Below are 26,021 nucleotides of genomic sequence, written 5' to 3'. Positions count from 1 at the left end.
AAACAAATATCCATTGTTATACACTGTAGTGGATTTTTTTCTCTTTTACATACAAAGCTTTTTGAAAAGATAATTTTTCATTTTTCTAAGTCCTTTTCTGGAATTGTCTTCAAAATTTTATTCATGTTCTTAAAACTGTCTTCAGTTGTGGTGGATTTTCTTTTGAAGATAGATGTGAAAGTAACAAAAAATAGTGATTAGCCCCTTTGATAACTAATGGGGGAACTTAAACTTGGTGATACTATTTGGGGGCTCAAAAATCAAGGACTGGTTATAAGTTAATGATAGAAGTGTTCTGGTGTGGTTCATATGCTAACTCTGAAAGGGTAAAGAATCAACAAATTAATAGAAAATCAGTGAATATCAGATCAAAAGTTAAATGTCTGTTATAACCATTTCAGGAGTAAATCCAGGAATTAAACAGATTCTGACGAGCTTTGTACTGAAGTCTATGGATATGTATTTGACTACATGTTTCATCCGCAGTGTTGAGAAACCTCATAATATTTGTCTAAATATTGGCAGCACTTACCCCTGTCCTGACACAGTGAGAACACTCAGTGAGTGCCCTGTGAAACGCCAGAATGTCAGGGCACTCTGCTCAGTGGTGTCCATTCATTTGCACAAGCAACACCAGTGTGGGATTACCCACATTTCTAGAAAACTTTTTCAACTAGTTCCTTAAGTTACTATGGGGAATTCAGTGGTGCTGAGTTTTGGATAGGGACACCCAGATTACTGACTTAACCCCAGAACAAAACACAAGTGATTAAATGAATAAGGCATGATTTTATGTTAGCAGTGTGTCTTTCCTTGCAAAGATAAAGCAACCATAACTGACTGCCAAACATGTTACACAGGACATAGAATATGCATTTTAAAAAAACATTCATACTAAATATTATTGATTTCTCTGTCCAATCCTTCAGGCAGTGTCAAAAACATATATTAATGGGTTATTAAAGCAGAGACAATTCAGATCCAAATGAAGAACTCTAAAGCCTAGTTATTTTTACCTAATATTTTTTATACTCCCTGAATAAAATCAGCACTTCTTCCTTAGGCTGCATTAAAATAGCAAACTTGTACTGTTTATATTAGAAATGGTTTAGATTAATCATTTCCATATGATACATTTGGTTACTTAATTGAACAGATTTTCTTGTAGCTGGATATTTCAAGATAATACTGTTGGGAAAAAAGATAATTCTGTTGACAATATAGGACAAGAAGGATCCACACGCCTTCATTAATATTAGAAAACTAATTGTATAGATTCAGACAATATCTTGCAGCTGTAGCTTATTTGTGTGCCTACCCTTTCAGTTACTTGCCTTGAAGGTACTGATTGTCTTCATATCATTAATGGGGGAATTGAAGCTAAAGAGGTCAAGTAAAATTGCCCCAAGTCACAAAGGTAAGGCCTTGCAGAGCCCAAACCCTAGTCTATGATTGAAATGCCTGGCCCAGTCTCCATCTCCCTGCAACTTCCAACTCACCATACAATTGACAAACAGGGGCTGAGCACTGACTCCGTACTCTAGACTGTCTGAGGGAATCTGACTACACTTCATGATTAGGAACAAGTCTACCAAGAATCGCTGCTGCTTCCCCTTACACAGATTCACGGGGCGGGGTCCCCTCCTTCCTTCTATAGTCAGGGGAGAAGCCTGATGGTCAGAGAGTACTGAGGGGTGCCGTGTGTCAGTATTGTCATTGTTTAGTCCCTCGGTCGTGTCCGACTCTTTCTGACCCCGTGGCTGCAGCCCTCCAGGCTCCCCTGTCCATGGGATTCTTCTAAGCAAGAATGCTGAAGTGGGTAGCCATTTCCTTCTCCAGAGGATCTTCCTAACCCAGGGATCGAACACCCATCTCCTGCATTGTCCTATTCCCTGCCACCAGGGAAGCTCTGTGTTGGAAGTTAGTGTAGGAGCAGCTTAATATCTTAGTATAATAAGGCCAGGATTGTTAGCAAGACATGGATAACATTACATGAAGGGAAGGCAAATAATTCCCTTAGTAAAAATGGGGATTCCAGATAGAAATTAATCACAGTGGAAGTTGTACTTGGTTTTAGATACCCCAGGAGAAAACCTACCAGGGCACTCAGTACCTTTCAGCACCTCTCTCCTCCCTCATCCATGCGGACCAGAGCGCCTCTGCCTCCCCCAGCTACGTGCTCCCCACTGCACCCCAGAACTCAGCAGACCCAGACCTTGAAACCAGAGATACACTGTCCCTCTCCGGAGCAACAGTCAGGGAACAGAGAAGAGAAGCCTTGGGCATTCCCCAGGGGCTGCAAAATGCCTCAGTCAAGGGAGGGAACCAGGGGAGAGGGAGGCTTGAAGATTTCTCTGAGGAGGAGGGACGGTAGTTAGATCAGGGAATAGCAAGAACCAGTGCAAGGGAAGGAGAGAGGTTAAAGGGAAGGGATGAAGGAAGAGAGGCGAAAAGAACCATAGGAGGGAGGAAGGGAGGGAGGAAGGAGCGGCAGGAAGATGGGGAGATGGAGAGGGAGGGTCTCTGAAGGCCAGGAGAGGACCCAGATTTCCACTGAAAGACACATCCCAATCAGGGGCTTGGGCGGGAGGCCTCACTGCTGGAGCCACCCTGGGGAGGACAGTGATCTAAACTCTAGTAAACACCTGTTTAAACACACTGGGGTCCTTTGGGTATTTGGTTTGGGGAAAGACAGATGAGGTTTCCGATCAGAAGGGGATGGTTTCCTGCTCTGTGGTCACTGCTCTTGTTTCCAGGGCAGGATGACTGTCCTGTTGGACACATTTCTCCTCCTGCTGGAGAAACAGCCTGGTGGACCCCCATGGGCGCTCCCCTCCTTAGAGGCCAGCTAGTGACCCACCTGTGACCAGAGAAGGAGGGCCCCTTCCACAGAGTCTGACATAAAAAAGCAGTTAACTAAATCTACCCTCACAGAGCTCGCCTACTAAATCTTCAGTAGAGTTCAAGGACTGAGTTGGATAGCAAAGCTAGCATAATATGAAAATAGAGTGTGATATTAATTTCTCTGTTCTCCTCCTTTAAATTTAGAGTCCCAGACATTCTGGAGACCTGTGTTTACTTCAACTGGTAGTGCAGATTTACAGAGATACATTAAGGCATGGTTATTAGCATTACTAAAGAATTTTTTTAATTGGAGGAAAATTTTTTCTTAATACATATATTTTGTTGACTTACAATGTTTCCAGTGTACAGCAAGGTGATTCGGATATACATATATTATCTTTGATTATTTTCCATTATAGGTATTACAAGATATCAACTATACAGGAATTGGAGGCAAATTGCTTTACAATGTTGTGTTAGTTTTTGCTGTATCACTGAACTCAGTCATAATTATATCTATATCCTCTCCCTCTTGAACCTCCCTCCCCTCCCCCAATCCCATCCCTCTAGGTCATCGGAGAGTGCCAGGCTGGGCTCCCTGTGTTATATAGCAGCTTCCCACCAAGTATTTTAATATACTGAAGCACAAGCAAGATTTTCTTAAAGTAGTGTAGTCTCTAAAGGCATTTAAAATATGATTCCAAAATCCAAGACATGTTAAAGAAGACAAGGTTAGGGGGGAGTTTGTTGGTTGTCTTTCTCACATCGTTTCTACTTCCCTTTTCTTAATAGATATGGAATTTCCCAGCCAAGGAGTTTGGGTTGAATTGATTCCACCTTCCAGATCTGGGAGAAGACTCTGACGGACTTAATTCAATCATAATAAGCCCCCCACCCCGCCCCGCCACCGCTTTCCCCCTCACACTGATTGGTTAAGAATAAGCACCTGAACACAGGCCAATCAAAGCCAGTGTGGCTGAATTAGGATTTTTGTTAAGAGTTGAAGCAGTGCCGCCTTACCGATGTCAAGAGGCATGTGTGCTAGGTTTTTCTGTTACTTGCAACCAAGACATCTTATTAAAAACAAAATCTACCAGGTAAAGGATAATACAGATATCTAAAACTTTTCACTGATCATTTGAACTTGGAGTTTCATTTTCATAATGAAATCTCATGAGGAACCACAAAAGACTGACAATACCCACTAGAGGTCTATGGAAAGGAAATGGGTTCTTTCCTCTCCTTGAGAGCTTTGCTCTCCTCCCTTCCCCCTTCCGTCACCTCCTCTCTCTCCTGGCATTTTCCAGGCAAGAGTACTGGGGTGGGTTGCCATTGCCTTCTCCCTTCCAAAGGAAACACTTGGGTAAATCTTCTGGGGCTGGAGGTGGTGCACTGAAGACTGCATTGGTTCTGCAGGAGGTGATAAGAATTTCAGTTTCAATTGCCTCATGCCCTAACGTGTTAGTAATCTAGATCTTTTTTTTCCTTTTGTAGGTAATATACACCATAACCCCTTAAATATCTGTCATTAGCTGCCATTATTAGCCCGTGAAGAAGCACAACCAGCCTTAATTCCCCACCTGCTAGGTGAACCCTGAGCAGGTGGCAGTACCAAACAGCTGCAGCAAGTGTAATTACATTTTGCCTGCCTTCACGTTGTCTGCCTTCAGGATCATGGAGCCTGTTTTGAATGCTCTGTGTGTGCCTCATCACAGAGCAAATATTTGAAAATGTCTGTTCGTGCTGCTGCTGCTAACCTAATTGTTTTTGGTATCTGGTTAAATCCCACTCAGCACACATCTGGTGTATATTACCTGGGAGAGTTTCCCTCTATCCATAACGCCCCCTCCCTCGCCTGTTATGGGGTTGCTGGGAAGTTGCACTGGATCTTGGTCCAGTCTTTCAGCAGTTCAATTTCACAAAGTCTGCATAACCGATTGTGCTCGGTGCTTGAGATGGAACTAGCCCCACAAACCTTGCTTTGATTTTGTTCACCCACCTCCCACCCTCAGCTGCAGGGTCCCTGGAACAGCTTGTTAACAACTCCCACGGTGCCATCAGCACCTTCACTTTCACCCCCCACCCCCGCCCCCCAAGTAATAGGGACGTAGAGACCTGTGTGTAGCTGCCTTCTCCAGTTGAGGGAGTACAGGCAATCTGCTAAGTTTGGTGTTGCTCTCTTGGTTTTGCTCCCTTGTTGTTGTTTTTAAATATTTATTTATTTTTATAAATAAAGGCTTAGTTGTCCTGCTGCATGTGGGATCTTAGTTCCCTGACCAGGGATCGAACTTGTATCCTCTGCATTGGCAGGCAGACTCTCAACCCCTGGACCAGTACATAAGTCCCTCCTTCCCTTGTTGACTAGATTGTTTCAGAGGTTTGGGGGTGGATGCTTCCACAGATCCAAAGTTCAGGCAGCTCGTAAACACTGGGCATGTTGTCAGCTCTCACGAGCGCTGGCAGTGTGTTCCAGGGGGGTTCCTCTGGGACAGAGGCCCATGTGAGCCACGTGGCCACAATAGTACCTGAGATCTGAGTTACAGGACCCTGCTCATCAAAACACACACATACACACACACACATTTATCAACACTTAGGCACCTCTGTCACTGGAGTTCTGGCACTGGGTGCTGGCTCAGTGGAACTATAACCTGCTGATGCTTGAAAGTAACACTATTTTAAGTCCATGTGTGCTTGAGTTAAAAAAAAAGTCAACTTGTCAAATCCTTTTTGGAGTACATTGAAGGCAATGATGTCCTCCATTACAAAGTATTGTTTCCCAAGGCTGGGAATCATTGTTTTCTTGCTGCTTTTCACTGTTCTAATTTTTGGCCCCAGAGGTACTCAAGAATTAGCCTGGTGTTGTAACAGTTACACCCAGCAACTGAGAAGTGGCAACAATTCACATTACTTTTAAATTTGAGATGAATGTTGGGAATACTGTACTGTACGGGATGGCACAGACTATAAAAATAAGTGATAGCCACTTACAGTATGAAATTATTTTGGAAAACTTTTTGTGATCATTTATCTTATTGATTCCATTATAATGCTGGACATGATACTTAGAATTCATGGGTTATTTAGAAACCTGAACATCATTTTAAGTTTTACAAACAATTTCAGTGGTTAAAGCTTGGTCAAAGTTTCTCCAAACTGAATTTAATAAACTACACTTAAAGAATCACGATGATTTAAGAAAGGTGGTTTAATTATACATTAAGATCATAATCTTGATTGTAACAGCATACATAATTGATTTTGCTAAAATAAAAGAGGCAAAAGTTAATTTATGGAAACTCACAAAAACTGATTTATGTATTGTCTCCCTAACATTAACCTCCAACACACACCACCAGCCCATCATCAGAATTTCGTAAGTAATGGCTAAATTCAGTCATCTTCAGCGTTTTACTGACTTTCCGGTCCTACGGAAACTGCAGCTTTATAGTCATTTTTCTGCTGCATTGATATGAAAGTGTAATTGTTAGGGTTAGAGTATAACGCAATTGAACAGCTTAATTTATAACTTAAATATTAGGTGTTTGCTATCTGAGCCCCTGTTTGTTTCCTTGCCCCACGGTCCGGAGCCGGTGGGTGGTCAGACCCAGGCCCTCGCCCCTCTAGTTCTTCAACTCTGAGCTCCGGGCAGCCTTCGGGCAGGTGCCCCGGGCGCCGCCTCCGCCGCCCACCTCCTCAGGGATTGGCTTCCGCGGCTAGTGGGCGGTCCCAGGGTGCGGATAAAGTTGGGTGGCGCGCGCGCCGGCTGCGTGGGGTTTCGGGCGCCGGGGGTAAAGCACTGCGCGCTCTCGCCGCGGCCCGGGTGGAGTTCCCAGTTCGGTCTCCGAACCCGCTCGCCCTTTCCAGCTTCCCCGCGACTCCTGGGTCCGGTCCTTTTGGAGGAGGGGGGTCAAGGGCTGGGCCTCGGAGCCTCAAGCGCGTCCGAGCAGGCTCAACGCTCTGGCTCCGGGCTGCCGGGCGAGGGGCGCGGTGTGAGGGCCGGGGCCCGGGCGGCGCGCGGGGGCTGCAGGAAGCGAGGGCAGCCGGGGCTCGGCCCCCGCTCCGCCCGGGTAGAGACACCCGGAAACGGATTCACCGCTTCAGTGGCCGTGCGAGCCGGGAGCCTCGGAGGGGGGCGGGCGGCTGCTGAGTAATCCCCGCGGCGGCGGCGGCGGCGGCGGCGGGAGGCGGTGGCCTTGGCGCCCACGTCCCCGCCGCGCGCGCTGCAGCCCGGCCCCGGCTCCTCCCTCCGCGCCCGCCCACCGCGCCCGCGCCCCGTGCAGGTAGAACCGGGCTCCGGGCGCGCGCGGGGGCCGCAGCGGCTGCCACTCCACCTCGCCTCGGCCCCGCGCAGAGCTTCGCGCGCCCATGGCCGGCTCGGAGCAGCAGCGGCCGCGGCGGCTGGACGACGGAGACGCGGCGGCGGCTCCCCTGCAGGACGCGGAACTGGCCCTCGCCGGCATCAACATGCTGCTTAACAACGGCTTTCGGGAGTCGGACCAGCTCTTCAAACAATACAGGTGACCGGCGCGCCCCGCTCCCCCGCCCCCTCCCGGCGGTCACTACTCCCTGGCGGGTCCTCGCATCCCCCGGCCTCTGCGCCTTGGCCCCGTCTCCCTTCCGCTCCCACCCCGGCTCCGCGGTCCTTTCTCTCCGCGGGACCCGCAGTGTCTCCCCTGACTTTCTCCCGGCCTCGTCCTGCCAGAGGAGCGCCCGGTGTCCGTCCGCTTCTCTCTAGCGGGTCGCGTCCCCCGCCGCCGGGTCCGGAGCCCGTGGGCTTTGAGATCTGGACCGGACGCGATTTGAGGCGGCAGCGAGCCCCGGACTTGCAGGGCCGTGACTCTGGCGAGGCGCGCCGCCCTCGCTGCCTTTGTGACACGGACCACACCAGCTGCAGCGTGCCTGCTTCGTGCTCCTCGCGTTACTGTGCATCGTTGTGCATTCCAGACGCTTTCATTGTTTGAAAACATATGCATAACTGCCTGGCCATGCAAGAATTTAAAAAAATCCAGCCAAACTCTGCTCATTCACCTCTCTCTGCCTGTTTTCTCAAACTCAGTCCGCAAAATGAGTTGCTAATGCTTTTCGAGCAAGCGTATGTATTTATGATGGATTTCTCTAACTCAGAGGTAGAAGAAAATGGAGGGATTTTAAACATACGCAGGAGAGAGGAAGCACACGTGTGTTCAGTTTATTGTTTTATTCGTCTTTTTAAAAAAAATTGAAGCGAAAGAACTGAAACCTCGTAGCTTTCTCGTGTGTGTGTGTGTGTGTGTGTGAGTGCGTAAGTGTGTGAGTGTGTGTGTACGTGTGTGAGTGAGGAGCCTTCAATTTCTTTGCGGAGCAGAAGAACCTGCTTTCTGGTTTAGGAAACAAGTTTGTGATTTGCCCTTTTAGTATCCACAGGACTCAAGGATGTTGATTGGCAGCTTCCCTGTCAGTGTTTTAAGGACCAATTGCTGCGGGTCTTTAGGGCCGGTGTTTGGTAGGAATTAGGGAACTCCTGTGCAGCTGTGATTGAGCGCCACGGCCTGTAAGCAAATAAGAGGAAAGCCCAGCCGGTGGGATGCAGGCGCCTGAAGTTTTCAGACATAAAAGAGTGGTGGTTTCTACCGTTGGGAGCGTCCACAAACTTAATGGCAAAGCGAGTATCTCACAACTATAAACTTTTTCACTAAGACATTTTACTTTTAAATCAGTTTTGAAGAAAAAAAAAACCCGCAAATGGAAACTTCTTAGCTCTATTCAGAACATTTTATTTTTAAAGCATACAAATCTGATTTCAAGCCAGAGTTTCATCAGGGATTTCTAGAGGATAGATTTAAAAGACTGACTTGTCTTGCACTCTCTCGTACAGGTTTTGTTTTTGTTTTGTTTTTGGAGCCATCTGAGATTGTATTTAATGAAAAATTTTATTTACTGTGCTTTGACTTTTCCAAAAAGACACACTAATTTACGTTGTATGAGAGGGGATCGAGAAAGTCTTAGAGTAAGTTTGTTTTCTTTGGTTGTTGATCAAGATATGGGTACTTGCATTTTTCAATACTTCTTGATTTGAAATGTTCTGTTACTTATTTTAATGATCCCCCCCCCCATTGCTTTAATGTACTTAAATTCCTATCTCATGATTCCCATATACTGAAAGCATGAAATAACTCACTTTGCCTCATTTAGACAACTCTGTGCTCTGTTGTGTTAGTCATGTCTGACTCTGCAGCCCATGGACTGTAGCCTGCCAGGCTTCTCTGTCCTTGGGATTTCCCAGACAGGGATGAGGGTGGGTTGCCGTTTCCTCCTCCAGGGGATCTTTTCCTCCCAGGGCATGGACGGAACCTCTGTCTCCTACATTTCCTGCATTAGCAGGTGGATTCTTTACTGCCGAGCCACCGGGGAAGCCCCTATGCACTATTACTAGAGGGTGAGTTCCGAGTGCTAGGGAAAGCGTTTCTCTGCGAGTGTTGGGGGTGAGGGGAGGAGGTGTTCAGGCAGGATTTCCACTGCATAGCTAGAAGCTGTGGCTGTCTGCTTGTGTTTTGAAATGGGAACCAAGGATAAAGGAACATGATGTTGTATTTCTTCTCTGCCAAGCATATTTCCTTATATTCGAGCTATTCTAGTGATGACAAAGGAATGAGATGTATTTCATCCTCACAGTGTTTTTAGTTACGAGGCACTCAGCTTCTCAGCGTTTAGCACGGGCCAGGACACAGACACTGTGGTTCTAAATCCAGGGCTCTTTTCATTAAACCATTCTGACTGTCCCACCTGATTGATTATATTTTGTAACTTGCCTGGTGACTTTGTTTGCCAGCAGCTTAAACTCTTTTAGGGGTGGATAGTAGTAGCATCATCCTGTCAGCTTCCCAGCAGCCAGGGGCTGCCCTAGTTTTGCTACTTTTGTAGCTGCTGACTTTGGTTTCTCAGTTTGCTTACTTGCCTGTAAAGTGGGAGTTGCGCACACCATAGGGTGGTTAGTATTAGAATCCATGGTAGCTGGCACCGTGTAAGCCATCAAACACTAACCAGCTTTTGAACTTGATGCCTTGTCCACTCTTACTGTACTTTCTCCTTGATGGCGTAGTTTGAATAGAAGACAAAAAATGTCCTGAATGCAGGTAGCCTTTCTCTTTAAAGTTAGCCTGGACTGTGTGCATGCTCAGTCGTGTCTGACTCTTTGCTACCCCGCAGGCTATAACCTGTGGGCTCCTTTGCCCGTGGGACTGCCTCAGCAAGAATACTGGAGTTGTGTGCCATTTCCTTCTCCAGAGGATCTTCCCAACACAAGGATCGAGCCCACACCCCCTGCATTATACTAGGATTCTTTATCACTGCCGAGCCACCAGGGAAGCCCTCACATGATGCATTTCAAAGACTTAGGTCCTACTACACATTGGGACACTTCTCTTCCCTTTCCAGGGTTGAATGGCCTGCTGGAAAACACAGCAGTGATTTCATACATGTTTGAGGAACACCTCTAACTCAGTTTACTTGCAGAAGAGAGAACAACTTGATTATCTCATTCCTTAGGATTTTTCTGTCACCACCCTTCCCTTTGCAGTAAACATTCTAGAATTGTATCATTACAGTTTAACAATAGAAACATTTGTGTCTAGTGTAACAGTAACACTTTAAGAAAATTAAAGCAAGAAGGTCACTTTCTCTTGCCACATTCCTAGGATGATAAAGTTTTACCAGCAGCTACCTAATGAGAAATGATTACTTCGTAGAAACGTTATCGTGAAGGTCATCATGAATTAGTGGAAAGCTGGGGTTGTATAATTTAGATATTATAAAGATAGGAACATGGGCTTCCCAGGTGGCTCAGTGGTAAAGAATCTGCCTGCCAGTGCTGGAGACACATGGGTTTGATCCCTGGTTTGGGAAGATCCCCTGGAAGAGGGAATGGCAACCCACTCCATTATTCTTGCCTGGAGAATTGAATTGACAGAGGAGCCTGGCAGGCTACAGTCCATAGCAAAGAGTTGGATGTGACTGAAGCAACTTGGCATGCATGCCCATGCACAATAGAGGCTTTCTCTTGAGATATGACTCCATAGCTGGAGTTTCAAAATGTAGCTGTCACTTCTGTTGTAACTATAGTAATAATATAACAAGCTGCCCGGCTGTTGATGTTGAGTCCCCATCATGCACTTGGAGATGTTCTTCCAGAGGCTGAGGCAGATTGGTTCTGATTTAAGCCCAAGAATATACCTTTGTAAGTGTGTGGTCCTCACCCTCCAAAATCACATTCTTTGTGTTGGTCTGGGGGCTCCGTGCTGTAATCCAGCAGTGCTCACTCCCCTTCCTACACACACACACACACTTTTAACTGCTGTTCATGTGTGTGATACACACTCAGACCTTTAGGAACTCAGACTTGTGACCAGAGGCTGTGGTTATGTGCATGAGGCAGGCACTAGATTTTTAGGTGTTGAGTTGCAGGTAAGCTTGGCTGGTGGGGAGAATCTGGAGATGTAGCCATGGCTGTTGTGGCCTGTAGGACTAGAGAGAAGCAACCGGTAACCCAGCTTGAAGGAAAATCTTACAGAGGAACTGAGGCTGAGCACTGATGGGGTGGAAGTGAACAAGCTGAAAGAGAAGGCCTTGGGGGAAGGGTGGGGGAGGAGGAGAACGTGAGCGGAGGTGGGTGGACATGGAACTCTAGGAGAGAGATGTGAGTTGGCATTTGGAGAAGGGGGGGTGAGACCTGCCAGCTGATCAGTGTTATTAGGTTGTCATGTCGGATGGGTTTTCTACACTTGTTTTCTTCTCAGATCTGCTGTTTGGTCCACGTTTCCTGTGAGTCAGGGTTGCCTTTCAGGCTGTTCAGTTAACTCATGCTCTCCATTGCCCTCACCCCTCACAGTGTGGCCCTTACATCTGTGATTAACACCCAGCTGCTTGGGCCCCAGGGTCCTGATGTCACCATCTCTTTCTCTTTGGGGCTTGAGGTGTTACTTTTGTAATCGGCAGACTAGGAGGAGAGGTGAAACTCTGAACTCTAAGGAGGACAGGAGACATTTGGAGCTCCTGAGCCAAAGAACTTTGCGGTTCTTATTTCACAGGACTGGCATTGACTGTCCCTCTTCCCCTTGAGGCCACCATCTCCATCTCCTGCTTTAATTCCTGGCATTCTTTCTGACCCTAAGACATCTGCACTATTTACCCCTGCCAACCCGACTGCCACTTTCTGGCTGTAGGTATGATTAAAAAGTCCTGTTTGGTCATTGTCAGGTCAAACAAAAAGCATATAACAGAATGAATGATCACTGATGATAAATATGCGTAAATAAGGGCTTGATAGAGAATTAGTGCATAGTTGGTATTATGAATTGTGATATTTTTCTTTTCTGTCTTAAAGTACAAAGATGGCCAAAACGTATTAAAAACAAAAAGCAACAAAAACTCATGTTTAAAATGAATGTATAGGTCCTAAATTGTTTTAACACAGTTTATGGCACATACAATCAAACCGTATTACATGTGGCCTTGTTTCTGAGCAGGTTGATTATAGAGCCAGTCTCACTGTAGAGATGGCTCAGTATAATTAGAGATTTTAGACTAGACCCCATGGGCCAAATCTGGTTTACTGGTTTTGTAAATGAAGGTTTTTTGTTTTTTTTTTTTTTAAAGAAATGCTTTAAAAATTTTTTTACTTATTTTTGACTGTGCTGGGTCCTTGTTGCTACACGGGCTTTCCCCCAGTTGTGGTGACTGGGGGCTACTCTCTAGTGGCAGGTCTGCAGGACTTTCGTTGTGGTGACTTCTCTTGTTTGGGGGCACAGGCTCTAGGGTACGCAGGTTTCAGTAATTGTGGCATATGGGCTCAATAGCTGCAGCTCCCAGACTCTAGAGCACAGGCTCAGTAGTGGTGGTACACAGGCTTAGTTGTTCCATATGCATGTGGGATCTTTCTGGATCAGGGACTGAACCTGTGTCTCCTGCATTGGCAGGTGGCTTCTTTACCACCGAACTACCAGGGAAGCCCAGTAAATAAAGTTATTAGGATACAGCTAGACTCACTTCCCAGATGAACTTTTTGGCTAACCCAGTATCTTCTTTGGTGGTTCAGAAAAGAATCTGCCTACCAGTGCAGGAGCTGCAGGGGACACGAGTTTAATCCCTGGTCGGGAAAGAACCCCTGGAGGAGGAAATGGCATTCTTGCCTGGGAAATCCCATGGATAGAGGAGCCTGGCGAGTCACTGTCCGCGGAGTTGCAAAGAGTGGGACAGGACTGAGTGACTAAACAACAACAAAGTATTATGTCAACAACAACAAAGTATCTTCTCTGTGAAGAAATGAATGGCTACACAGAGCCTACAGCCCACAAAGCTTAACATAGTTACTCTCTGGACCCTTATAGAAAGAGTTTGATGACCCCTGGTACAAACCACTGTTCTCCCTGGAAAAACTTGAAAGGCTGGTGTAAGAGACCTGAACCCATATGTATCCAAGCTTCTCCTGTGCCCAGCAGTGTGTTGGATGCTCTGGACTCTCCAAGGGGGGCCCACAGGTCACCTGTGGGCGCCACGTGATCTGGCTGCTTCCAGAGCCAGGTGCCTGCGCCTCGCTGCCAGAGGCCCCGGAGAGTCCATAGGTGCGGAGATGTAAGAAAGGAGAAGCAACAGGAAACAGAAATGGTGTGGGCAACTGGCGGGAGGGAGGAGGCTCAGCCACTGCCCTGTTCCACCCTGCTCAGCTCAGCGGTGTGTATATGCAAAGGCTGGGGGATTTTCTCTCCCTCCCAACTATTGCACTGTCTGAAAAGATTCTAATTAAAGATTCATTTGGCTTAATTGGGATGTTTAAAAAAAATGCAGTTGCCTGTAGAATAACGGGCGAGTTTATAGGAAATAATTAGGAAAAAGTGACCACGTCTATGGTGGGGGTCGGGGTGGCATGAGGCTTTTTCTTCCTCTAGTTATATGAAACCCCCTGTGGACCTCCAAATACATCATTGTGCTTCAGGGGTTAGACTTTTTGCACACTCTTAAATGTTTTTGCTTTTTTTTTTTTTTTTTGGCTGTGCCGGGTCTTAGTTGTGGCATGTGGGATCCAGTTCTCTGACCAGGAATTGAACCTGGGCTTCCTGCTTTGGGAGCACAGAGTCTTTACCACTGGACCACCAGGGAAGTCCTTGCACTGACTTTTAAATCCCACTTTTTACACCCTAGTCTCCTCTGGAGATCAAACCAGTCAGTCCTAAAGGAAATCAATCCTGAATATTCATTGGAAGGACTGATGCTGAAGCTCCAATACTTTGGCCACTTGATGCAGAGAGCCAGCTCATTGGAAAAGACCATGATTCTGTGAAAGGTTGAGGGCAGGAGGAGAAGGGGACGACAGAGATGGCATCACATCACCTCTGTGGATGGCATCACCGACTCAATGGACATGAGTTTGAGGAAGCTCCAGGAGAGAGTGAAGGACAGGGAAGCCTGGTGTGCTGCAGCCCATGGGGTCACAAAGAGTTGGACACGACTGAGCGACTGAACAGCGATGATAACTCTTCTGCCAGGGTCACCCTCCTACTTACCCAGCGACAGCAGGGGGAATTTGAAGAGGGAATTTGCTGAGAAGGACTCTCGGAGAAGAGAGAAGATAAGCGAAGCCCAGAGAGTAGATGGCTGTTATTTCAAAACCTTGCTTAGTGCCAGTTCTGCCCCGTGAAAGAGGTTGGGGTGCCGGGGGAGGAACTCCTCTCTGTCTTAGACATTTTCCACTGCTTCCTCTGTCCCACAAGTTCACCGTATCTGTTCGGCTGGTAACATAGGTCTAATCTGAGACTGAATAGGTCTTTTGGGGGTGAACCTGGGGATCTAGTCCTTACTTCAAAGCCTTACGATTTGGAGAAGTGCGTCCCAGTTTCTGGACAGGAGACTTTGCTTGCCTGTTCTTTGAGGTATAGTTGACATGCAGCACCCTCATTTCGGGTGTTAACACAATGATGTGCTCTTTATATGTGTTGTGCAGTGATTGCCACAGTGAATCTAGTTAACATTTGTCACCGTGCATAGTCACAAATGTACGTCCTAGAAGGCTGTTGGTTAGTTGCTGTCTTGATGGTGTAGTGACTTCTGACGTCTGATTTGAAAACAGAGACTGGACTCTCCTTCGTGTGTAAAGATGCTTGCTGGTTGGCCATCTCCACCCTTTTCCCTCTAGCTAAGGTTGCTTTCTCCATCTCTTCCTTCTTGCTCAAGAATTTCGGAACGAGAGAATGTGATACACAACAGGGAGTTACTCTTGTCTTACAGGAAAACGGTCAGTCTGTTATGACACAGGAAAGCTCTTTGAGAAGGTCTACTCTGTGCCGGGCTCAAAGGTGAGAAACAGGTCGCTGCTTCAAGCAGCCGTGGCTCACTGAATCCCTGGAAATCTGCTGCAGTCACTTCAGCAGTCTTACTCAAAGCTGGAATGTCTGCAAAATCCCTGGTCTAGGTGACTTTTCCTAAGATGCATCAAAATAAATACATAAGAATCATAAATTATTGGTAACTACTAGGTGGTGCTGTCTCTGTGCCAGGTCACACACTCCCCGTGTGTTCATCCTCGCCTTATCTTCCCCACAGTCCTGGGCAGGGTGCTCTTGTCACCTCCCTCTTCGTGGGGGAGGGGGGCATGGTGCACAGTGATACTGGATGAGCTGCCCAAGGTCTCACAGTAAGTGGGTGAGCTGGACTTGAACCTAGGGTGTCCGGCTGCAGAGCCTGTGTTTTTAACCACTGTACCACACTATCCTGCTTTTGTAATAACCCTTACGCTATGAGAAGTTGGCCTGCATGCGGCTCATGTCATTTTGGGGTGAACTTCCCGCTCCAAAATCTGCAACACACACTTGGGCACCCACAGGCAACCCAGTAAGCCACCAGAGAGGTCTGCCCACAGGGAGTGGGTCACCCAGGTTTCAGATGCCCTGTGGCTCCCAGCTGGCCTTGGGGTGAGGTCCCAGGTCTTGTCCTAGGATGGATGTGCTCTGATCTGGCTGGTCTGCTTCCCTGCCTCCCTCTTGCCCCTTCCTCGGTCCCTTCTTCCTTAGCTGTGCTGGAGAATTTTGCGTTATTTGACTGGTTCTGACTTGTCCCTCCCGACCCAACTCAGGTTCCCAGGAGGAGGTGGTGCAGCCCCTGGGTCGCTCCTCCATCCCTTCACCCAGCTCTGTGATGTGAAGTCCCTGTTGACATGGCTGCCTGTCTGGGTGCAAGGGCTGAGATGGGTGGACGTCTTGTCGGGTGTTCCTGAGGCCACCCTTTCTGAGGTCGCTGCAGTCACGTGGAGTCCACGAGGTTTTGTGGACTAATCAGTGCCCCTTTATCTGCACGTGCAGCCCAGGGGCACTGCCTGTTAGGAGCTTGCTTCCTCAAACCCCTCCTGCATCCTGATGTGGAGGGGCTCTGAGCACCCCTGAACTGATGCTGTGCATTTCATACGCAGGTAGCAGGGCTCCTGTCTGGCCCTTCAGCCTCTTCCCTTCAGCGTATCCAGGCTGCCCAGTGCTTGGTGTGGGGCAGTGGGGAGCAGGGCTGCCAGCCAGCCTGTCCTGGTCTTGACAGGTGCCATCAAAGGAGAAGTGGAGAATCTGATGAAGTCTTCTGCTTCTACAGTGGCCATGAGTCTCAACTGCATCCAACCGGGGCAGGTAGCTCCTGGGCTTGAGCTATCCTCCGCTCCTTGTTGTCTCTGGCAGGAAGAACCACTTTTCACGTCTCCCGTCAGCCACCCCCAGTGCGCTAGGTTGCCCTGGGTGGGGACGGCATGATGTGCTTTGGCATAAGAAGACGCCAGTCTAGCTTCCCAACTCCACAGTCCCTGTCCTGAATTTCAGGATGAACTGGTCTCTGGAAAAACTTGGAGGCTGGAAGGAGAAGCTTTCCAGACAGGTAGCTCACAACTCTCTCAAATCTAACACCCTCTTTCTGTAACAGATGTTTTGTAATTCTCCTTCTACGATCCTAAAATGAAATTGACAGATGAAATGACCTAAGAAAAAAATGACCCGTGACATGTACACTGTCTAAAAGGCAGCAGAATGCCCAAATAGTATCATAAAGGAGAATTTAAAAATTCATAATACAAAATTACATATATTTCAAAACAGAAATGCTCAGCACACCATCAGAAGATAAAGTCATTAGGTGCTTGCACCTGTGTATAATGAATAAATTTGGATTTGAGAGGCAATCCGAAGCCATTCCATAGAAGAAAAATAAGAGTGTAGGTGCACCTGAGACAGAAGAAGTAACAGACCACACTGTTTTGTATTCGTTAAGAGAAAGCAGGGAAAGCCTTAATTGAAGTAAGATAATGTGCCACGGCAAACCACGGGCTGTTGACATGGAGAAAATAAGGAAGCATGGCATTTTTGTAACGAGCCTATGTCAGGGTTGTGTCAACATAATTAATTCCCTGTATTAGGACATGGGATGTGTGCTGATAGAGGGTCTCACAAAACGAACTCCCATCTTTAAATCCGTTGCCAAACCAAGTCCTCTGGAGACCACAGCCTGTAATAGATTTCTCAGATTAAAGGATGAATTGGAAAAAAGTTTATAGGGAAGCTGGGGCAGGAGATGTAGAACACTCCCCCCAAGGGCAGTGTCAGAGTAAGACAGAAAAATAAGAAACCCCAAATAAATAATTTTTTCTGTGCACTTCTAATGATACAGATTTCAACATGCTATGGATCCTTAATAGTGGATGGCAAAAATGAAGCTTATTCGTGAAAATCCTTAATGAATTGAATAGTGAAATTATGAATGAAAATCTGGCTTTTCATGGGTCTTTAATAATTTGGCTTTAACTATATGTAAAAGAGTTTTCAGTATCCCTGTGAAATTCTGGCATGTGACTTTTGCAGACGCGGGCTGGTGTAGCTGTGGTGTGTTGTCAGCTCAAATGCCACAAGTGGTGTTGCTGTTGGTTGCATAGTTTTCTAAAATTGTGAAGACATCTTGACAAAGGGTATATTTAAATAAGGAGAGAATGGTCTTGTGCTTCTGTGTCCAGGGAAGTGGATTCTAGAACTGAACGATGGAAAACGGTGTCATGCATGTGAACTTCCACATGTTCAGAGATTGTGCAGGACGTGGGGTGTGATGATACTCAAGGAGTCTGGCACATTGAGGATGGTCGGGGTCCTGGGCGCATTCTACCACAGTTGTTGTGTTGCCCCAAAACGGCCCCCAGAGATTTCCCAAGCACCTCCATTAAAAGGTACTGGGCTTGCAGGTGTGGCGCTCAAGACAAGGTTTAGCTCTGCCGCTGGGGTCCCAGGGCTGCTGGGATCAGCAGCAGAGGGAGGCAAGCCCTGGCTGGCAGGGCCACCGCAGGGGGCTTGTGCGGGAGGGGGTAGTGCCCCCAGTGAGCCTGTGACCTGGCGCGAGGCGGAGTGCAGGGTAGGGCTCCTCCAGGGCTGGCCCCACTGGTTGCTGCTTCTAAACACCAGCTTTTCCAGGTCACGCACGGCTGCTTCTAGGGCCCAGACACCTCCAGGAGGGGATGTCAGCACAGGTTCTTTGGTCCCCCTCCAGGTGGAGGGTGGTCCCCTGGGGCCCCTTCCCAGCTTCTTTCTCATTGCAGAGCCAGCCTGCAGGACCCGTGTCTTTCCAGCCTCAGATGATTTCATTTCAAAGGCCTTCTCTCCCAAGTGTCCCACTCAGGTCTTCCTAACTGTGAATCTCAGGGTATAAACTAGTCCATGTCCTTCCTAAGACGCATGATTGTATTAAAAATCTAATCAAAAGGCCAAGATTGAAGAGGAGGGCGAGCTTTTTGCTCAGTAGGTTACTCCCACGCAAAAGGGGTCAAAACATCAGAAATCAGGATGCAATTGCCCCAAAATTAAGAGAGTCAAGGGGACCACAAAAGTGATTCCTCTAGAATGGAAGGAAATGTGGCAAAAAAGTGTCATGTTGATTTTCTGAAAGCAGCTAGTAGGAACCCCACCATCACCAGCACGCACACACACACAGTTTAATTTCAGGTAGGGCACCTCCCAGAACTTTCCGTGGTCCCACCCTCAGCCACACCATCACCTGTATTCCACAGTACGTGTGCGCTCAACCTGTTCTTTATCTGCTTGATTGCATCATTGTACTCCTGGGTGGGGCTTTTCTAAGGCAAAGTGAATCTGAGGGTGATGCGTCTCTTTCTGAGTTTCCATGCTTAGTAAGTATTATTTGCTGTTCTTCCCACTTTGGCCTCTGATCGTCTAGATGGGTGCCTTTTGCTTCAGAATTCACTCTCTCGTCTCATTACTATAGCAACCCTCCCTCAGGTTTTACTTCCATGATGTAAATCACTCACTGGATAAATAGATTTTCAAATGTTTGTATCACTTCATCTCTATCGTAAGTAAAAATTGTTGGTACTATTCTAACTGGACAGAAAAGGAGGAAACATGACTTTTTATATCCAAATCCAAGTTGAATTTACTAAATGACAGAAATTCGGGTCTTGGGAAGCAATTGGTTTAAATGGAAATCCATACTGCGTGGCATCTGGGGGACTGCTTTCAGGATGATGAGTCACTGTTAAGGCCTCAAGTGCTGCTTTTATGCCCTTCCCACCTTTGTTTGGCATAGTGAATTGCAAAATCTCTAGTTATGTATGTATTGTCAGCTCATCTCTGGAGCAAAAAAGAATGGAATATCTTTGTGTCTTTTCAGTCATGTTCACCCTTAACTTTTGCTGTTATTCATTTGCTCAGTCGTGTCTGACTCTTTGCGACCCCATAAGCTGCAGCACACCAGGCTTCCCTATCCTTCACCATCTCCTGGAATTTGCTCAAAGTCACGTCCATTGAGGGCTTCCTAGGTGGCGATAGCGGTAAAGAGCTCACCTGCCAGTGTAGGAGACATAAGAGATGCAGGTTCAACCCTTGGGTTGAGGAGATCCCCTGGAGGAGGGCATGGCAACCCATTCCAGTATTCTTGCCTGGAGAATCCCATGGACAGAGGAGTCTGGCAGTCCATAGGGTCACACAGAGTCGGACACGACTGAAGTGACTTAGCATGCACATGTCCATTGAGTCGGTGATGCTGTTCAACCATCTGATCCTCTGTTGTCCCCTTCTCCTTCTGCCCTCAGTCTTTCCCAGCATCAGGGTCTTTTCCAGTGAGTGAACTCTTTGCATCAGGTGGCCAAAGTATTGGAGCTTCAGCATCAGTCCTTCCAATGAATATTTAGGGTTGATTTCCTTTAAGATTGACTTGTTTGATCTCCTTGCTGTCCAGGGTACTCTCAAGAGTCTTCTCCAGCACTGCAATTCAAAAGCATCAATTCTTTGGTGCTCAACCTTCTTTATGGTCCAACTCTCACATCCAAAGATGACTAATGGAAAAACCATAGCTTTGCCTATACGAACAGTTGTTGGCAAAGTGATGTCTCTGCTTTTTAATATGCTGTCTGGGTTTGTCATAGCTTTTCTTCCAGAGAGCAAGAGTCTTTCAATTTCATGGCTATAGTCACTGTTGGCAGTGATTTGGAGTCCAAGAAAATGAAATCTGTCACTGTCTTCATTTTTTCCCCATCTATTTGCCATGAAGTGATGGGACTAGATGCCACAATCCCCTTAACTTTATTGGGGTCTAAAATAAAAAAACACATTGAACCCATCAGTTGTATGCTGGTCTGATATATGACACTTGAACTATCCAAGGTGAAATGGAGCTGGCTATTGTTAAGCCTGCAGTTGAAGAAATTGGCCATCTTCTGGCCAACAGCAAGATTTGCAGCAACTCAATTGCCCAGAAAAGAACAATTATGAGTTTATAGCTAGAATGCTGTTTGCTTCAGCTCTCAACCATGGGCTTTCACAAGTTTTTTGTTACTTCTGTATTGATGGTTGATGAGACACTCGAAATTATTAAAATTACAGATTGAGCTGAAATTACTCCTCTTTAAATACCACAGGGAAAGGAGGAGGGAAGGGCCATGGATGAGAGGAAACAGCTGTCTAAAATAGTTTAGCCAAGAGTTGGAACCTGCTGTGGTGAAATTCGTCCGGATTCTTGTTCTGGAGAGATTATCAGTGTAAAAATGGCAAGAAGTGACAGAATGGTTTTTTGTGTGTCCCTTGTGTGGTATTCTTGGATCAGAGCTGGGCTTATGAGAGACAGTTGTTCAGTCACCCAGGCATGTCTGACTCTGCAACCCCATGAACTCCAGCTAGAGAGAGGATAGTTGAGGCTGCATTGAAATTGTGAGCTTTTCTCTTGATAGAAGACTGAGTTTTACCTCAAACTAAAACGAAACCTCATCAAGGATCTATTCTGTTCAAGTCTAAGTTTATAGTTAAAGAAGCTTGTGAATAATGAACTAAACCCAAATGAAATTTTCCTGCCCTGTGAAAAGAAAGTGAAAGTGTTAGTCGCTTAGTTGTGTCCAACTCTTTGTGACCCCATGGACTGTAGCCCACCAGGCTCCTGTGTCCATGGGATTCTCCAGGCAAGAATACTGGAGTGGGTAGTCATTTCCTTCTCCTAGGGATCTTCCTGACCTAGGGATTGAACTCAGGTTTCCTACATTGTAGGCAGATTCTTTACCACCTGAGCCACCAAGGAAGCTCGTTCTGCCTTACGGTCTACTGAAAACTAAAGGAAAATAATAGTGTTTTGGTGCGAGAAAAAAACTTTCTTATGAAGTTCAGAGTTGTTTACTGAGCTCTAGTCTACTAAAAGTTTATTATGAAGAGTACATCTCTATAGTTTCACTTTGAAATGCCTTTTCAACTGAAAAATAGAGATATCTAAAATTTCTAGGTGATTAAGATATTTAATGTTTGAATTGCTTGTATAGATAGCTGAGTGTACTTAATTCTCAATCAGAGTGATCATGCAGTTTGTGGATTATTGCCACAGATAATAAAGGGGATCCTATGTTAATTTAAAGATGAGAAAATTAACAAAAACTTTATCAATTTTGTTTACTTAAAAAATAAGCTTTGAAAAAAAAAATAAGATTTGAAGGGTTGTTGGAAAGGCTTTTTAGCTAGTTGATAATGTGTGGTTTGGATGACCTCTGTTTAAGTTACTTATCAACACCAGTGCCGTCTGCTATTAATGGAGATAATTGATTTGATTGTCTATTTGTATGATTTAAGATAGAGAAGGAACTAAATGCTGATGAGTTAGGGAGATATTTGATACACATTAATGACACAATTAGAAAAACTGTAGGAAAAAAATTGACTTTATTTAGCCTGGAGAGTTATTTTCAGAGTAGATCAGTAACTCTAAATGAGCATCAGGCTTTAGCAATAAATGAATATGAATTAGCAAAGCTAGAGAGGAGTCAGAAGAAAGTAAGAGGTATTCCAGTCTGGTAATCAGACAGCAGACTCTGTCTTTGCTTGCATTCCTGTGCAGGCGAAGAGCAGCAGTGAGTGGTAATCAGGTGGGGGATCAATGCTTACCGTTAATAAAGGTTTTGATGGGCGCATTTACCCTCAATCCCAGTGCTCTCCGCCACCCTGTAGATAAGTATTATCACTGTCACTTGGCTCGAGACACAATGAAGCCTTACTGAACCCAAGTTGAAAAGACTCTGAGTGGGACATCTGGCCCCAGCCCCAGGCCATATGCTGTTTTCCCTGCTTCTTCTGAAAAGAACTCTGTTGCCCTGCAGCTTGGCATCACCCAGCAGTCTTGCAGCCTTGGGGTCTCCTGTGCATCTGCTCTTCTGGTATCCCCAAGCTCAGTGGGCGGCCCCACTTGAAACAAGGTTACAGACTCCAGAAGTCTCACATGTCTTCTTGGCACCTCTGTCATCTTCTGCATTTCCCAGTTTTCCTCCCTGAGTACCTCTTGAATCCATTTACTTCTCTCCACCGCCAGGTCATCCAGGGCACGTCTCCTTGGGCAGTTGCAGAGCCCAGCTGGCTTCCTCTTACCGTCTCTGTCCCTCCTCCCCACCCCTCAATGATCTTTCATGTCTTATTGCCTCTGCTGAGAACACTTTCGTGACCTCAGTGGTAGGCTGAAAAGTGGTCCTCTAAAAGATACCTGTGTCTTAATCCTTGGAACCACCCTGTGTTATCTTGGTGCCATTGCTGTTCAGTTGCTAAGTCATGTCTAACTCTTTGTGACCCCTTGGACTGTAGCCCGCCAGACTCCTCCGTCCATGGGATTTCCCAGGCAAGAATACTGGAGTGGGTTGCCATTTCCTTTTCCAGGGATCTTCCCAACCCTGGGATTGAACTCATGTATCCTGCGTTGGCAGGTGGATTCCTTACCACTAAGCCACCTGGGAAGTTCCTGGTGTTACCTTTGATGGCCAAAAAAAAAAGGATCTTTACAGACATGATTAAATTAAAGATTTTGAGATGGGAAGATGATCCTGGATTATCTGGGTGGATAGCCAGCCCCCCTGGAGTGAATATATGCAATCACACATATTCTTATAAGAGGGAGGCAAAGTAAAATTTTATACATGCAGCAGGGAGACTGTTATGAAAACAGTCATCAAGGCTTGAAGACATCAGCCTTGAAGATGGCAGTGATTGAAGCCGCAGCCCAGGACTGTGGGCAGTCCCTGAAGCTGGAGCGGTCCAGGCATGGGTTCTCTGGAGAGCCTGTAGAGGGAGCAGGCCAGCCTTGCCCATGTCCTGATCTCAGCCCAGGGAAACTCTGGACTTCTGGCCTCCAGAACTGAGAGAAGAAAAATCTCTACCGTTTTAAGCCACCAAGTTTGTGATAACCTACTGCAACAGTCCCAGGAAACTAAAAGTAACCTCCTCCTGCTCTCAGGATCAGGACCAAAGTTCCTGACAGCTTCTCTGCAGTGTGCCTTGGTTCTGTTTGGTTTGCCCCTAGACCATTTACTGCTTTATCTGGTTTCTTTCCTCATATTTCAAAATAATTTCATTGTGTTCCTTCTAGGCTGAGGCTGTGCAAAGCCAGGGAAGCTCATGCTGCAGAAAAGGTTCATAGCTTCTCTTTTCATATGATGAAGTGAGAGTGTTAGCGGCTTAGTCGTGTCTGACTCTTTGTGACCCCGTGGGTTATAGCCCACCACGCTTTTCTGTCCATGGGATTCTCCAGGCAAGAATACTGGAGTGGGTTGCCATTCCCTTCTCCAGGGGATCTTTCCAACCCAGGAATCAAACCTGGGTCTCCTGCATGGCAGGCGGATTCTTTACCATCTGAACCACCAGGGAAGCCCCTTCATATGATGGTTTATATAAAAATGGAAAAGTAAAGTAGCTTTAAATTGACAGTGATTTTGGTTTCAACTTGCTTAAGAATCTAGATTAACCTTGATTTAAAACATCAGTGCTTTGTCAGTTATGTATTCTGTAGCCTTATGTTGCATGACTGTGCTCTTCCCTTACTCTGACTACCTTCAAATTCTTGAAGATTCTCAAAGAATCATGTTTCTTTCCTCTGGGCTTCTTACCTCAATTTATAATTATGTACAGACAGCACTTGCTTTGCTTGGTTCTAATCTGCATGCATTTCAGTTCCTGGAGGTTATTAATTAAATAACCAGTCCCCCAATAACATGGTTCACATTTCAGTTCCACCAGGGTATAAACTGTGAATACACAAGCTGCTATTTCTCCAGCCCACAAATCACCATGGATGTAACAAATGCTTATCATGATCAGTGGCCAATCACATCACTTCTTGCCGAGTGTGCTTGTCATCGATCACTGCACACCTCTTAGTTCCCGCAGACACCAGAGTATATTGTTGTTGCCTCCTTGTCTCAGAGTGATAAACCCATGTGACATTTTACAAAAATGGCTGTTTGAGAGAGATTTGACCAAAGATAAAAGTGCAGCAGAGAAAAAGGAATTACTTCACATTAAAGGAATCGGAAGCACTTTCACAACCTGGAAAGCCCAAAGGCTACAATGTTGGAAGCCAACCTAAACTTGGTGAGAAGTATGACTATTCACTGAGGCATAGCAGCAAAAAGGCTCACTCTGCATCTTGAGTTCTGTGACAAAGAGAAAGCATGTGCTGCTCAAACACTCCTGATACATAAGTTACAGAGAAGTAAAACCCTCTAATGCTCAGTGTTTCTAATGGTTTCAATTACAGGCTTAAACTAAGTACATAAATTTTACTGTTTTTCATTTTCCTATACATTTATAACTGACAGTAAGAATGTTTAAACTTCTCTAGATTGTGAAATATACAGAGGGATATGATTGCCATTTTAACCATTTTTAGAGTATGCTTCAGTGGCATTAAGTCCATTAAGTCATGTAGCTGTCACCACCATCCATCTCCAGAACTTTATCTTTCCAAACTGAAATTCTATTTCAGGTAAACAACAACTCTTTATTTCTTCCTCCTCTCAGTCCCTGGCAGTCACCCTTCTACCCTGTCATCTTGGATTCGATGACTCTGAGGACCTCATATAAATGGAATCCTATATTTCATTGCTATACTATAAAATACATATAGTACTATATATGTATTATATGTATAGTACTAATATGTATAAATATAGTATTTATCCATTTGTGATTGGCTTATTCGCTTAGCATGTCTTTAAGTTTCATCCATGATATAACATGTGTTAGAATTTCCTTCCCTTTTAAGGCAGAATGATATCCATAGTGCATCCACATTTTGTTTGTTCATTTCTCTCTCCATCAAAGGGAGTTTGGGTTGCTTCCATGTTTTTGCTATTGTGAATAATGCTGCTATGAACACAAATATACACATGTATCTTTGAGATCTGTCTTCAGCTTTGGGAGGAATATACCCAGAGTGGAATTATTGGATCATGCTTCCCTGGTGGTTCAGGCAGTAAAGAATCTGCCTGCAGTGGGAGGCCTGGGTTCGATCCCTGGGTTGGGAAGATCCCCTGGAGGAGGGCATGGTAACCCACTCCAGTATTCTTGCCTGGAGAATCCCCATGGACAGAGGAGCCTGGTGGGCTATAGTCAATGGGGTTGCAAAGAGTTGGACACAACTGGGTGACTAAGCACAGCCCACATGCATGATAATTCTATTTGTAATTTTTTGAGGAATTGCCATACTGTTTTCCATAATTGTGGTACCATTTTGTATTCTCGTCAACAGTGCACAAGGGTTCTAATTTCTTCACATCCTTACCAACACTGCTTATTTTCTTTTTTTAAGTGTTATCTCAGTGTGGTTTTGATTTTTATTTTCCTAATGATGAGTGATGGTGAGCATCTTTTCATGTGACTGTTGAC

General features: G+C 45.9%; 1 protein-coding gene across 1 annotated transcript in view; it reads left to right on the top strand.

The window, feature by feature from the left end:
- The first annotated feature begins 6,604 nt into the window (after positions 1-6,604).
- The window catches only part of TTC39C (tetratricopeptide repeat domain 39C), a 99,648-nt gene continuing 80,231 nt past the window's right edge, over positions 6,605-26,021 (top strand). The window contains exon 1 of the mRNA XM_043889329.1: positions 6,605-7,364. Coding sequence (XP_043745264.1) covers positions 7,213-7,364 — 152 coding nt within the window. The 5' untranslated portion in view covers positions 6,605-7,212. The remainder of the gene's footprint in view (positions 7,365-26,021) is intronic.

Source organism: Cervus elaphus, chromosome 27 (assembly GCF_910594005.1).
Source record: "Cervus elaphus chromosome 27, mCerEla1.1, whole genome shotgun sequence".
Classification (NCBI taxonomy): Eukaryota; Metazoa; Chordata; class Mammalia; order Artiodactyla; family Cervidae; genus Cervus; species Cervus elaphus.
Note: the sequence above shows the minus strand (reverse complement) of the source record. Positions and strands in the feature narration are given on the sequence as shown.